The 14,864-nt window shown below is 46.0% G+C and overlaps 1 protein-coding gene across 4 annotated transcripts in view; it reads left to right on the top strand.

Moving 5' to 3' along the window:
• KLHL32 (kelch like family member 32) overlaps nt 1-14,864 on the top strand; it is a 226,804-nt gene that overhangs the window by 27,292 nt on the left and 184,648 nt on the right. For all 4 annotated transcript variants that reach the window (XM_033939689.1, XM_033939693.1, XM_033939690.1 and 1 more), the window contains one exon: nt 6,384-6,491. In XM_033939689.1, the coding sequence (XP_033795580.1) occupies nt 6,384-6,491 (108 nt within the window). The remainder of the gene's footprint in view (nt 1-6,383; nt 6,492-14,864) is intronic.

The raw sequence follows: 14,864 nt of genomic DNA on the forward strand, positions 1-14,864 counted from the left end.
GAAGCCTGGTAAGGGGGCTGATGACCCAGGCTTTTACCGTCTGATCTCTTTGATTAATGTAGATCTCAAGCTTCTTTCTCGCATGCTGGCTGACCTGTCTCGCTCCTCATCTCCCAACTGTAATCCATGAGGACCAGGTAGGTTTCGTTCGTGGTCGCCAGTTGTATGTAATGTGCGGAAAGTTCTTTTCTTTTTGCATTAGCCCATTGCCAGCATCACCAAATTCCAGCTTTGTTTGTTAGTTTGGACGCTTCTAAGGCCTTTGACAGTGTTCATTGGTCCTTTTTGTTTCGTACACTTGAGTACGTTGGGCTTGGGGGCTTTTATCTCAATGCGGTGTGTTCTTTATATTCTAATCCATGGGCATCTTTGTTGGTTAATGGAACATATACAGATTATTTTCCTATCTTCCGGGGTACTCGGCAGGGGTGCCCCCTTCGCCTTTCCTCTTTCCTTGGAACCTTTGCTCTGTACGCTATGTCTTTTTGATGAGGTGTGGGGCCTTAGTGTAGTGGGGGTGGGCTTGAAGACTCTAGATTTTGCTGATAGTATATGTTTTTGATCCTTACTCAGCTGGAGGTCTCTTTACTGTCTGCGTTGGATCTTATCTCTGAGTTTGGGTTTTATTCTGGTCTCTCTTAATTTCAATAAATCGGTCGCCTTACCTTCCAGTCCAGAAGTACGCACCACTTGGAGAGGTTCGTTTCCCTTGAGATGGGCTGTCCTCATTGAAATATTTAGGGGTGCTCATTCCGCTTGACTTATCTCGGTTGTATTTTTTGAATGTGGAACCGTTCTTCCAGGCGCTCATTAACAAATTGCAGTTGTGGAGTAGCCTTCCATTCTTGGTTGGGTGAGCCTCTATAATATGCTTATTGTTCTGTGTTGGCTGTATGTTTTTCAGGTGCTCCCTCAATATTTGACCTCTCGGGATGAATGACGGCTGGAACGCTTGCTTCAGTGGTTTCTTTGGGCGGGTAGATGAGCTTGCCTATCTAATTGCATTGTAGTGACTCCCTGGTATAAGGGAGGCCTTGGTTTGTTGAATCTTTTGTTTCTTGACTATTGGTTGTGGCATGCGCCACATTAATGATTTTTGGGGGGTTCTTCTACTTTCACTAACACCTCTTTAGAACTTTCCTGTTTTAAAACTACTCATTTTAGTGCGTATTTTCAATCTGTTCCTTCCACTCAGCCTAGGCTTCTTCCCCTCTGCAGTGTATCTGGCATCGGGTCTGCAAATTTCACTCTGTCAGTCCTACTATTTCCCCTTTTTTATCTCTCCATTTTAATGGCCATTTTCTTCCTGGGGTGGATGGGGCCAGTTTTGCTCAGTGGGAAGTGAAGGGAATTCATTACTTATTTCAATTGGTGGAGGACGATAGGACGATCAAATCCTTCGCTCAGTTGTTAGGAGGCCTTTGATCTTCCTCGCACTGATGTATTTGCTTATATGCAGATTTCCTACCCTCTTGCCGTTTAACGGCTTCTTGCCAGGAGCTGTTGTCCACAGCATTCACCATTGGATCTCGGCTCCTTGTACCTCTCAGATTCCACCATCGCCACCTGAAGGATGAGTCCCCTCTGCTTGACCATAGTAGATTGCGAGATGCTTGGGCTCGTGATCTCAATGTTGAATTACCTGATGATGTGATATTAAAAGCTGTCAAAGTTGTTTGTCCTTCGCAAATATACCACTTTTTGGGAACAACTTTATAAGTTGATCTTACGCTTGTACATTTCTCCTAAGAGGGCTTATCTCTCTGGGTTCCGAGCGTCAGCTGCCTGCCTTTGCTGTCAGGCACCTGAAGCTGGTTTGGGACATATGTTTTGCACCTGTCCTACTATTCAGTCCTTCTGGGATTCCTTATTTCTTTTTGTGGAGCACTTCTGGAACGTTACTATACAACTTCTCCACTATTCTTATTGGGTGCTCCTTTACACTATTTTCCCCACAGAAAGGGGGCTGCTACTTTCCTCAAGTGGACGGTCCTCTGAAATGCGTTCTGCTCAAATGGTTGGAGGTGAGGCTCCTGACTATGGCCTATGGAGGTGTCACCTGATTATGCTCCTGATGTGGGAATGCAGAGATGTGCTGGATATTTCCTCTCTACGGGGTGCTCTTTTCAATGCACTTGGGAGCCCTTCTGGAACACTGACTCCCTTAGCTTGTAGCTGCTTATTGAACTGTTGATATGTGGTTCTGTGCACCTTATTGTGTTCTTTGCCTGCATATGAATCTATGTATATGCCCTTTCCTGCAGTTCGCATTGTGGTATGTTGCTTGGAGGACTGGGGGCGGGGGAAGGAAGGTGGGAGAGGTGATGTGGTGTTGTGTTGGGGTTCTATCTACCAAATTGTGAGCTTGTTTTCTGATGTGTTATGCTATGATTTTCTCCTTTTCTTTGACGAGCTCAATAAAATATATTTGACAATAACTGTGGGGATTAATAGTCGTTTAAACCAATTTCTTTATGTATTTTTGATCTTATTTTGTTGTTGTAAATTCTCCCTTACATTTCTAAAGTCTTCCCTCCAGTAAGTTAAGGAGGCCTAAGAAAGACTTTGAGCCCATTAAAAATAATATTGATATTTGAATTTCTCTTTTTTTTCTCATTGGATCTCTTGTTGAAATGGGACTGATTTGTGTAACAAGTAGTTTTACTTGTAAATTTGGATAAATGAATAATAAAAAAAAAAGTAAGAGTGATGTCTTGCCTGGTATGTACCCTGCTTCTTATATAATACATTTTTTATTCACCTAGAACATAAGAGTTGCCGCTGTTGGGTCCAGTGGTATATCGTGCCCAGCAGTCCGCTCACGCGGCGGCCCTTGGTTGAAGACAAGCACCCTAACTGAGACTAGCCTTACCTGCGTACGTTCTGGTTCAGCAGGAACTTGTCTAACTCGTTTCAACTTTAGAGAGTTAAAGTGGTTTCAAAATATTTAAAATAAATATATAAAGTGTCAGAATATTGAATGGGATCCTAAATGCTATCGGTACCTAATGTTCTTGTTTTAATAGTGGTGTAACATGATCTCATTTATGTACCTATAATAGTGTGGTTGTTTTTTTTTTTAATTTATAATTTCAGTAAGATAAAGAAAAACTTTGAAAAGGAAACCTATGAGATCAGAAGATAAGTTGCAAACAAAAAATTTACTGAAAAAGAAATTGAATAATACCTTACATAATCAAAAAATCCCTAAAGTCCAAAAACCACCTCTTGTCATTGCTTGGCCACCCTAGTCATTGGCATGTCCAAGTGCTGATAAACAAAACCCTTTTCCTGGACATCTAGCGAGATGTTTCTCACGCTGGATACATCCAGAGTTCCAGGAATATGCTGGAAGGTGTATTGGGCCGGGCTTAACTTGGACATCTTCAGGTTACCTTGGGATGGCCGGGGGTGGCACTGGCAACTCATCCAACTTAGGACCTGCCATGGAAACCATCACGCTTGTGGCAGCCCTTAAAAGCCATTCACAGCTTGGTTCATGTGCACAAGAGACAGAGGTAACTTGCTCTCTTTAAAATCCCACCTACCAGGAAAGAGACTTTGCAGTTCTGATTGACAAGTTGATGAAACCGTCCGCACAATACACGGCGGCTGCGAAAAGGACGAACAGAATGCTAGGAATGATTAAGAAGGGGATCACAAACAGATCGGAGAAGGTTATCATGCCGCTGTACCGGGCCATGGTGTGCCCTCACCTGGAGTACTGCGTCCAGCACTGGTTGCCATATATAATGAAGGACACGGTACTACTCTAAAGGGTCCAGAGAAGAGTGAATAAAATGGTTAAGGGGCTGGAGGAGTTGCCGTACAGTTAGAGATTGGAGGAACTGGGCCTCTTCTCCCTTGACAAGAGAAGACTGAGAGGGGATATGATCAAAATATTCAAGATACTGAAGGGAATAGACTTAGTAGATAAAGACAGGTTGTTCACCCTCTCCAAGGTAGGGAGAACAAGAGAGCACTCTCTAAAGTTGAAAGGGGATAGAAACATAGAAGATGACGGCAGAAAAGGGCCACAGCCCATCAAGTCTGCCCACTCTGCTTACCCACCCCCTATGCCCCCTGCTTACCCACCCCCTATGCCCTAATGACCCAATTTCCTTATCTGTACCCTACATGGGTATCCCATTTATTCTTAAAGTCTGGCACGCTGTCTGCCTCGATCACCTGCACTGGAAGCTTGTTCCAATGATCAACCACTCTCTCTGTGAAGAAATACTTTCTTGTGTCGCCATGAAATTTTCCGCCCTTGAGTTTGAGCGGGTGCCCTCTTGTGGCCGAGGGTCCCTTGAGAAAGAAAATATCATCTTCCACTTCGACACGTCCCGTGAGGTACTTAAATGTTTCAATCATGTCTCCCCTCTCCCTACGTTCCTCGAGAGTGTAGAGCTGCAATTTGTTCAGTCTCTCTTCGTACGAGAGATCCTTGAGCCCCGAGATCATCCTGGTGGCCGTCCGTTGAACCGATTCAATTCTGCGCACATCTTTACTGTAATGTGGCCTCCAGAATTGCACACAGTACTCCAGATGAGGTCTCACCATGGCCCTGTACAACGGCATTATGACTTCAGGCTTTCGGCTGACGAAACTTCTATTGATACAACCCAATATCTGCCTTGCCTTAGATGAAGCCTTCTCCACTTGATTGGCAGTTTTCATGTCTGCACTGATGATTACTCCTAAATCTCGTTCTGCTGAAGTCCTAGTTAAAGTTTCTCCGTTCAAGAAGTACGTCCTGCATGGATTTCCGCTTCCGAGGTGCATGACCTTACATTTCTTAGCATTGAAGCCTAGCTGCCAGGTTGAGGACCAACTTTCCAATGTAAGCAGGTCCTGCACCATATAATTCTGTAAACTGCATTCACTTACTATATTACATAGTTTGGCGTCATCGGCGAATAGTGTTATTTTACCTTGAAGCCCTTGAGTCAGATCCCCTATGAATATGTTGAAAAGGAGTGGACCCAGGACCGAGCCCTGCGGCACTCCACTGGTCACCTCCGATGTTTTAGAGAGGGTACCATTAACCACCACCCTCTGAAGTCTGCCACTCAGCCAATCATTGACCCATGCAGTTAGTGTCTCTCCTAACCCCATCGATTCCATCTTGCTTAGCAGCCTGCGGTGTGGGACACTGTCAAAAGCTTTACTGAAGTCCAGGTACACGACGTCCAAAGACTCTCCCAAGTCCAACTTTCTTGTTACCCAGTCAAAGAAGCTGATGAGATTGGATTGGCAGGACCTACCCTTGGTGAATCCATGCTGACTGGGATCCCGAAGATTCCCTTCATTCAAGATCGTGTCCAATTTGCTTTTAATTAGTGTTTCCATGAGTTTGCACACTATTGATGTGAGACTCACCAGTCTATAATTCGCAGCCTCTGCCCTGCAACCCTTTTTATGCAGAGGAACGACATTAGCTAATTTCCAGTCCAGGGGAACTTTCCCCTTACTTAGGGAGAGATTGAATAGCTCAGCCAACGGTTTCGCCAGGACATCGCTCAATTCTCTGAGCACTCTTGGGTGCAAATTGTCTGGTCCCATGGCTTTGTTCACCTTGAGTCTTGCCAGTTCACTGTAAACTTCACCTGGTGTGAACTCAAAATTCTGAAACGGGTCTTCTGTGCTTTGTGTTGCCTTCAACTGCGGACCGTGTCCCGGTGCCTCACAGGTGAAGACTGAGCAGAAGTATTCATTCAGTAGTTCGGCTTTATCGGAATCTGCTTCCACGTAACTTCCGTCCGGTCTTCTAAGGTGTACTATCCCGCCTGTGTTCCTTTTTCTGTCACTAATATACCTGAAGAAGGATTTGTCCCCCTTTTTAATGTTTTTTGCCAGAATTTCTTCCACTCGAAGTTTTGCCTCCCTAACTGCCATTTTGACCGCTGTAGACCTGGTCCTATATTCTACTTTTGCCTCTCTTTTCTCCGTGCGCTTGTAGGAGAGAAATGCTTTTTTCTTCTCCTTAATGAGGTGTGAGATCTCCACGGTGAACCATTGGGGTTTATTGTTTCTTTCCATACAAACATAAGAAAGTTCTTCTTTACCCAGAGAGTGGTAGAAAACTGGAACGCTCTTCCGGAGTCTGTTATAGAGGAAAATACCCTCCAGGGATTCAAGACAAAGTTAGACAAGTTCCTGCTAAACTGGAATGCGCGCAAGTGAGGCTGGACTCATTTAGAGCACTGGTCTTTGACCTGGGGCTGCCGCATGAGCAGACTGCTGGGCACGATGAACCACTGGTCTTACCCAGCAGCGGCAATTCTTATGTTATGTTTTTATGTTCTTATTTATTGTAATTTGATTATTCTAGTATTGGAAAACGCTTGTGTTTTTTGGTTTTTTTTTTTCTGTTTTCACAGGCAATGTTCAGTCTCTGTATGGTTGAAAGTGGAGCAGATGAAGTGAACCTCCATGGTGTTACCAGCCTTGGTTTAAAACAGGCCCTGGATTTTGCCTACACTGGGCAGGTATTGTATAATTAGTGACCATACGTCCCATTTTGAACGAGACCATCCCGTTTTTGGATCCCCTGTCCCGTTGTCCCCACACGCAGCTTCGGGATGCCGAAATGTCCCATTTTCGAGGACAACGGGACAGGCGATTGCATCCTCTCCCTTCCTGCCGCACCAAAGCTAGCCTCCCTCCAGCGCTCGATTCAACCCCTCCCCTCAGTCTGCTGCTGCTGCTTACCAGCCTCCCTCCAGCGCCGATTGAAACCCTCCCCCTGGTCTGCCGCCGCTGCTTGCCGCCCAGAAGCCGCCTTCCCGACATCAATTCTGACGTCAGAGAGGAAGTTGCGGGCCAGCCAGGCAGCAATTGGCTGGCCCGGAACTTCCTCTCTGACATCAGAATTGATGACCAGGGGGGGGGGGGGTGGCGGAGAGAAGACATGTAGGCCTGGCGTTTGTGCAGTGCAGTTGATGCACGTGCCTTGATGCTGCTGGGTCAGGGAAGCAAGGTGCATGGGGGCAGGGGAAGCAGGGTGGCTTGGCTTGTTGGGGAAGCATGGTGGCTTGGCTAGGGTGCATCGAGGAAGCAGGGTGGCTTGGCTTGTCTTGGGGCAGGAAAAGCTGGGTGCTTCAGGGAAGCAGGGTGGCTAGACTTGTCGGGTGGCAGGGGAATCAGGGTGGCTTGGGGAGGCAGGGAGACGGAAAGAAAGAGAAAGACATGAAATTGAGGATGCACAATCAGAAGGAAGTGCAACCAGAAAGTCATGAAATCATCAGATAAAGGTAGGACAAATGAATTTTATTTTAAATTTAGTGATCAAAATGTGTCACTTTTGAGAATTTATATTTTGCACTGTATTTAAAGGGGGGGGGGGATATTTAAAGGGGGATGTATCCGGGGGTCCTGTCCCATTTTGAGGAAAAAATAAATGGTCACGTTGTATATAATCCATCACATACAAGGACTTATAACAAACCATGGAGGAAGTGCTAATCAGAGGTGATATAAAAATAAAAAAAGGAGTCATTCCACCATAAATATGTTCTTGTGGAACTTCCTCTCTGACATCAGAATTGATGACCAGGGGGGGGGGGGTGGCGGAGAGAAGACATGTAGGCCTGGCGTTTGTGCAGTGCAGTTGATGCACGTGCCTTGATGCTGCTGGGTCAGGGAAGCAAGGTGCATGGGGGCAGGGGAAGCAGGGTGGCTTGGCTTGTTGGGGAAGCATGGTGGCTTGGCTAGGGTGCATCGAGGAAGCAGGGTGGCTTGGCTTGTCTTGGGGCAGGAAAAGCTGGGTGCTTCAGGGAAGCAGGGTGGCTAGACTTGTCGGGTGGCAGGGGAATCAGGGTGGCTTGGGGAGGCAGGGAGACGGAAAGAAAGAGAAAGACATGAAATTGAGGATGCACAATCAGAAGGAAGTGCAACCAGAAAGTCATGAAATCATCAGATAAAGGTAGGACAAATGAATTTTATTTTAAATTTAGTGATCAAAATGTGTCACTTTTGAGAATTTATATTTTGCACTGTATTTAAAGGGGGGGGGATATTTAAAGGGGGATGTATCCGGGGGTCCTGTCCCATTTTGAGGAAAAAATAAATGGTCACGTTGTATATAATCCATCACATACAAGGACTTATAACAAACCATGGAGGAAGTGCTAATCAGAGGTGATATAAAAATAAAAAAAGGAGTCATTCCACCATAAATATGTTCTTAAGTAGTAGTCAGTTTATAAGTTTTATTTTTTAGCATGATATACATGAATTTACATTTGCAAAACTAAACTAGGTGGCATGTCTGAGTACTTTATAGATATGAAATGAGCTGCTTTCTATTTCCAAATAATTTTCAGCAAATTTCTGCCCTAACTATTGTAAAATGAGGAATACTTTGAAAGTCCATGTGCATCCATTGTGGCTCAGACTTATAAGGTCTTAAAAATTTGACCACTGATTGAACATAAGAATTGCCGCTGCTGGGTCAGACCAGTGATCCATCATGCCCAGCAGTCTGCTTACGCAGGGGCCCTCTGGTCAAAGACCAGCGCCCTAACCGAGACTAGCCCTATCAGCGTACATCCTTGTTCATCAGGAACTTGTCTACTTTGTCTTGAATCCCTGGAGGGATTACCCCTATGACAGACTCCGGAAGACCGTTCCAGTTTTCTGTCACTTTCTGGGTGAAGAAGAACTTCCTTACTTTTGTAAGGAATCTAACCCTTTTCAACTTTAGAGAGTGCCCTCTTGTTCTCCCTACCTTGGAGAGGATGAACAACCTGTCCTTATCTACTAAGTCTATCACCTTCAGTACCTTGAATATTTTGATCATGTCCCCTCTCAATCTCCTCAGTTTGAGGGAGAAGAGGCCCAGTTTCTCTAATCTTTCGCTGTACGGCAGTTCCTCCAACCCTTAACCATCTTAGTCACTCTTCTCTAGACCCTTTCAAGGAGTACCGTGTCCTTTTTCATGTACGGTGACCAGTGCTGGACGCAGTACTCCAGGTGAGAGCGCACCATGGCCCGGTACAGCGGCATGATAACCACCTCCGATCTGTTTGTGATCCCTTTCTTTATCATTCCTAGCATTCTGTTCGCCCTTTTCGCTGCCGCCGCACATTGTGTGGATGGCTTCATCGATTTGTTGATCAGAACTCCCAAGTCCCTTTCCTGGGAGGTCTCGCTCGTTGTACCAATGTCCAGATTGTTTATAAAGATGTTGAAGAGCATGGGTCCAAGCACCGAGCCCTGCGGCACCCCACTGGTGACGCTCTTCCAGTCTGAGTATTGTCTATTTACCCCCCACTCTCTGTTTCCTGTGCTCCAGCCAGTTTTTTTTTTTTATTTTTTTATTATAGCTTGAATAGTACATTATCCAATTATATAAAGGAAAAAGATTGTCTACATTCACATTACATAATTCATCATACATAAATCCTTTTTAAGCCCACTAAATGGGGAGACAAGATACTATATTCGACTAAACATAAAGAAAAGATAAAGGAAATAATTCAGCCAGTTTTTAATCCACGTATTTTACCCTCGCTTCCATGGCTCGCAATTTTCCAAAGTAGCCGTTCATGCAGAACCTTGTCGAACGCCTTCTGAAAATCCAGATATACAATGTCGACCAGGTTACCCTTGTCTTATCTGTCTGTTTACTCCCTCAAAGAAGTGCAGCAAGTTCGTCAAACACGATCTGCCTTTGCTGACTGGTCCTCATCAGTCCGTGTTTGTCAAGATGATCAATGATGGGGTCCTTTATCAGCGATTCTACCATCTTTCCTAGTACCGAGGTCAGACTTTCCGGTCTGTAGTTTCCTGGATCTCCCCTCAAACCTTTTTTGAAGATCGGCGTAACATTCGCCACCTTCCAGTGTTCCAGAATCTTTCCCGATTTGATTGACAGATTGGCTATTAGTTGAAGCAGTTCAGCTATGGTCCCTTTCAATTCCGTGATGACCCTCGGATGGATGCCATCTGGTCCAGGAGATTTATCGCTCTTAAGCCTATCAATCTGCTTACACACCTCCTCTAGACTGACCGTCAATCCTGTCAGCTTTATTAGTGAAAGTGGCACCTAGAGATTGACACAGGGACAAAGTTTGTCACCCTCCTTGCTCCCGCAAACTCCTATATAGATATAGGAGTTGCAGGATGCCAAAGAGTGTGCTCACCTGCTACATTACATTTGACAGCCACGCTATGGTTAGCCAGCTGCATTTCCTGCCTTCTCTTGCCGTGACAGCACCTGTAACTGGACTGCATGGTAACTTTCATTGCCGACCCCACCTCCACCTGCCTATGTCATGCCCAGATCCTGTCCGCTCCTATTTTAGGCAGCTAACATGAGATTTGACCACAATGAATGCACATAAAATGGTGGATGCTGAGAGCTATTCTGTTATAGAATAAAGCATAAGTTGGCATTTAACAATGGCGCTAAACAATCGTTAAATGCACTTTATTTTACCTCCTGATTCTCAAAATGGCTCAACAAGGTCTTTTCTGTGCTTTCTCACAATCTCCATTTGTATTATACAAATGTGGTACAACAAGGCCATTAATATTAAAATGAGCTCTCCTTGTGATTCTCAAAAAGGAATGCTCCTCTATTTATGAGGAATCGGGGTCAATATTTACCAGCAGGGTCTAAGCTGTCGTAGCTTTACTCTTTTGTTTGTGCCTAAGTGCTGATTAGCTCAGGCACTGACAGAAAAATAAAGCAGCTCAGACTTGCCACTGAAAATGAATGGCCCTCGATTCTCTCTCCCCCCCCCCCCCCCCCCACACACACACAAAGCCTAGAAACAAGCCTGGTGGTTTAGTGCCCCCTGAACCCCATGCGGATGATCAGCAGGAGGGAGGCCCATTGTACCTGCCAACAAGCCTCTCTACCTCACTGTACACAGGTAGGGCTAGTCTCAGTTAGGGCGCTGGTCTTTGACCAGAGGGCTGCAGCGTGAGCGGACTGCTGGGCATGATGGACCACTGGTCTGACCCAGTAGCAGCAATTCTTATGTACCAAAGATTGGCAGGAGGGATGCCCATTTCCTCTTGTTGAAAGGGTCTTCCACCCTGGTGGTCTGAGGGATACTCATTCCTTCCAGCTGGCAGGCCTGCCTCTATGAAATGGCAAGCCTACCCCTTCCTGGTTCATCCTGGGATGCACAAAGGCCCTGATTGGCCCAGGTGCCTAAAACCCCCCTCCCTAGGTTCACTACTACTACAGCAAACGTATAAATAGGACTTTTTTTTATATATAATTGTAGTCAAACAATACCCCTCGGGAAACTCCTTAGCTCTCAGATGCCTACTCTGATATAAACCAGTGTAAGCCAGGGGATGGTATCTTTCATTGAGCTTAGGAGTGAATTGGGGTTATTTTAAAGTGTTCTGTTCATCAAAAACTTCTTAACATGTTAAATATATAATGCAATAGTGTAGCTAGAAGACCAGCTCTTACCTTTTTGTTTGTTTTAGTATTATGCCGGTACTTCTGCTGTTTAGACATAGCCAGTGGCGTACCAAGGGAGGGGCGGTCCGCCCCGGGTGCCAGCCCTGAAGGGGTGCTCCTGGCCTTGCCGTTCAGTCCCCCCACACCCCCGAAGGACTGCTTGCCCCACTGACCTTCCTGCACCACCTGTGAAGCAGCAAGCAGCAGGATCGCGAGGTCAGCTATCCCTGAGCTGCTTGGGCGCTGCTTCCTGCGCCGCGGTCCCGCCCCCTCCTCTGACGTCAGAGGAGGGGCGGGAACGCGGCGCAGGAAGCTGCGCCTAAGCAGCGCAGAGATAGCTGATGTCGCGATCCTGCTGCGGCTGCTTCATAGGTGGTGCGGGGAGGCCAGGGGGGCGAGCGGTCCTTCGGGGTGGGGCGGGTGGGCAGGCAGGCAGGCATTCAAGGGGGAGGGGGGTGACAGGCAAGCAGGCCTTCAAGGGGGGGGGTGTGCAGGCCTTCAAGGGGGAGGGACAGGCCTTCAAGGGGGAGGGACAGGCCTTCAAGGGGGAGGGACAGGCCTTCGGGGGGGGGTGCAGGCCTTCAGGGGGGGATGCAGGCCTTCGGGGGGGGTGCAGGCCTTCGGGGGGGGTGCAGGCCTTCGGGGGGGGGTGCAGGCCTTCGGGGGGTGCAGGCCTTCAAGGGGGGGGACAGGCAGGCAGGCCTTCAAGGGGGTGGGACAGGCCTTCAAGGGGGTGGGACAGGCCTACAAGGGGGTGGGACAGGCAGGCAGGTCTTCAAGGTGGAGGGGACAGGCCTACAAGGGGGAGGGACAGGCCTTCAAGGGGGGGACAGGCCTACAAGGCGGTGGGACAGGCCTTCAAGGGGGGTGCAGGCCTTCAAGGGGGGACAGGCCTTTGGGAGGGACCCTGGTTTAGAAGTACACGGAGGGAAGGGGGTGTTCAAAGAGACGTGCATATGCCAAACTTTGGGGGGGGATGAAGAAATAATGGGTCTGAAAATAGAGGAGAGGGAGAGAAATGATGGACCATGGGATTTAGGAAGGGAAGGAACTGAAAGGGAGAGAAATTGGACACAAGGGATGGTGTGGAGGAGGGATAGAGATACTGGATAGGAGGGTAATTGGGAAAAGAAAGGGAGAGATGGTAGACTCTGGGGTGGTGGGGAAGGAGGGAGAGATGCCGGATGAAAGGGTAGTTAAGAAAAGGTGGATCTGTGGAGGGAGATGAAAAAAAGGAAAGATACCAGACTTCCTGGGGAGGGAAGGGAAATGGAAAGGGAGGACAGAGTTGGCAGATGGATGGTTAGCACGCAGAAAGAAGAAAGAAGGAGACCCTGGCAAGCAAGTTATCAGAAGAAAACCAGAGCCTTGGACCAACAAGATTTGAAATATAACCAGACAACAAAAGGTAGAAAAATTAATTTTATTTTCTGTTTTGTGATTATAATATGTCAGATTTGAAATGTGTATCATGACAGAGCTGGTGTTGGACTGCAAACGTGAGCTAGGATTTAACAGAGAGAGGAAAAGTCCTTTTTGTTTCTTTATTTTATTTACACCACAGCGCCAGTGTGGTTAGGAGAAGCCAAAGGGGGTGAAAAAGCTATAAAACCCACCAGGAGTTTTGAAAAAAATCACCGAAAATCGAATTGAAAAACCAATTAAATAGGCTGAATCGAATTGAAATTTTTTTTCTTGAATCTGGCAGCATTAATTTGCGCTACTGTCTTAGACTTTAGGACCTGGGATTGGGGAGAGATGGCATCCTCAGTACTTTATAATGCAAGTGAAACGAGGATTTGGTCAGACTTTTGAAGGGTCTGCAGAAAAAAAATATTGTATAGGCCGGGGACATGAAACAGCAGGAAATGGGAACTTTTCTTCCTTCTATTTTTGTGAATGGAAAGGCTGAGGATGTCAGAGAGTTCAGTTAAAATATGTGCTTTATAAGAAAATATAATAATGTGTTTTATAAAGTTTATAGCATAGCTGGCCTACCCAGTGAGGTGTTTCTAGTGGTGGTGGTGGCAGCGTGTCAATGTGTTGAGAGGAAGAGGTGGTCTGGGAAATTCTGCTGAGCAAACTCCGGGCCCATTTCTACCCCCCAGTTAGTCCACTCCACTCAACTGGTTCACACACTGAGTGGGTCTTTGGGTGTTGTGTTGGGATCTCTTCCAGTGGATTATCAGTATCTCCTTCTGGTCCAAGGAAGGAAACTTTGTTATCCTTAGCATTGACCTACAGAATATGTTTGTACAGCACTGCTTGTGTGGCATTAGGCTATGTAGTGATCGAAAGAAAAAAACAGACCTTTGCACATTTTTGCACTATATGGTGGGTGTATGAGGAGATTCACATTTCCTGCACAGCTAAGTCCATGTGAAGTTACCTTGTGCTGTATTTGACATCTAGCAAGGTCTCTGTTTGAAAGGAAAGATCTAAACTTAAAAATGAAGTGGCCAGAAGTTATGGTAAAAGCAGATAGTGTAGCTGGTTTTAAGAAAGATTTGGACAAATTCCTGGAGGAAAAGTCCATAATTTGTTATTAAGACATGGGGGAAGTGTCTGCTTGCCCTGGATCGGTAGCATGGAATGTTGCTACTCTTTGGGTTTTGACCAGGTATTAGTGTCCTGGATTGGCTACCATGAGAATGGGCTACTGGGCATGATGGACCATTGGTCTGACCCAGTTAGGCTATTCTTATGTTATGTTCTCATCTGTAGGGGCCTTTGTTTTCACTTCTTATTTTAATGTATTTTTTTTCTGGGAACTTATCAGTGTTTTTTATAATGGGAACAAAAATGGAAGAGAATTAATGTGTGTGGGATGAGGGGGTAACTAATTTCTTCAGCTAAATAATTCAATCCACTTCAAACAGACATAGGAGAACTCACGCACCATTCACACACCCTCCAACCAAAAACGTCAAAAGAAAAAAACTGTTCGACAACCTCCTAGCCATTCGAGCTGCAACACTCGACCCCCAACCCTACAACCAATTGACATCGACCACATATTGCAAAACCTTCAAAAAGAAATAAAAACCCTTCTATTCAAAAAACACATAAAACCGAACTAACACAATCAGAACTGTCCCAAGCATCACCTGCAACTACTCCATATGTACTTCTGATGTCATGACAATTCAGACATAATTTATGTTATGTTATGTTTGGAATATAAGAAAATTTTCACTGCCTGTTTCTATTCTGACCATTTATTCCGTTTCATGGTCATTACAAAAAATATTTTTTTACATGGGGGGGGGTGTCAAAAAATGATGGGCCCCGGGTGCCACATACCCTAGGTTCGCCACTGGACATAGCTGTGTTAGCTTATAGCAGCAGAGGGAAGACAGCTCCTGAAGCCTATGACAACCTGCAAGAATTGCTAAAGTACTGGGAGGCCAGGGAGAAAGCCGGACACCACAGCTGA

Source organism: Geotrypetes seraphini, chromosome 3 (assembly GCF_902459505.1).
Source record: "Geotrypetes seraphini chromosome 3, aGeoSer1.1, whole genome shotgun sequence".
Taxonomy (NCBI): Eukaryota; Metazoa; Chordata; class Amphibia; order Gymnophiona; family Dermophiidae; genus Geotrypetes; species Geotrypetes seraphini.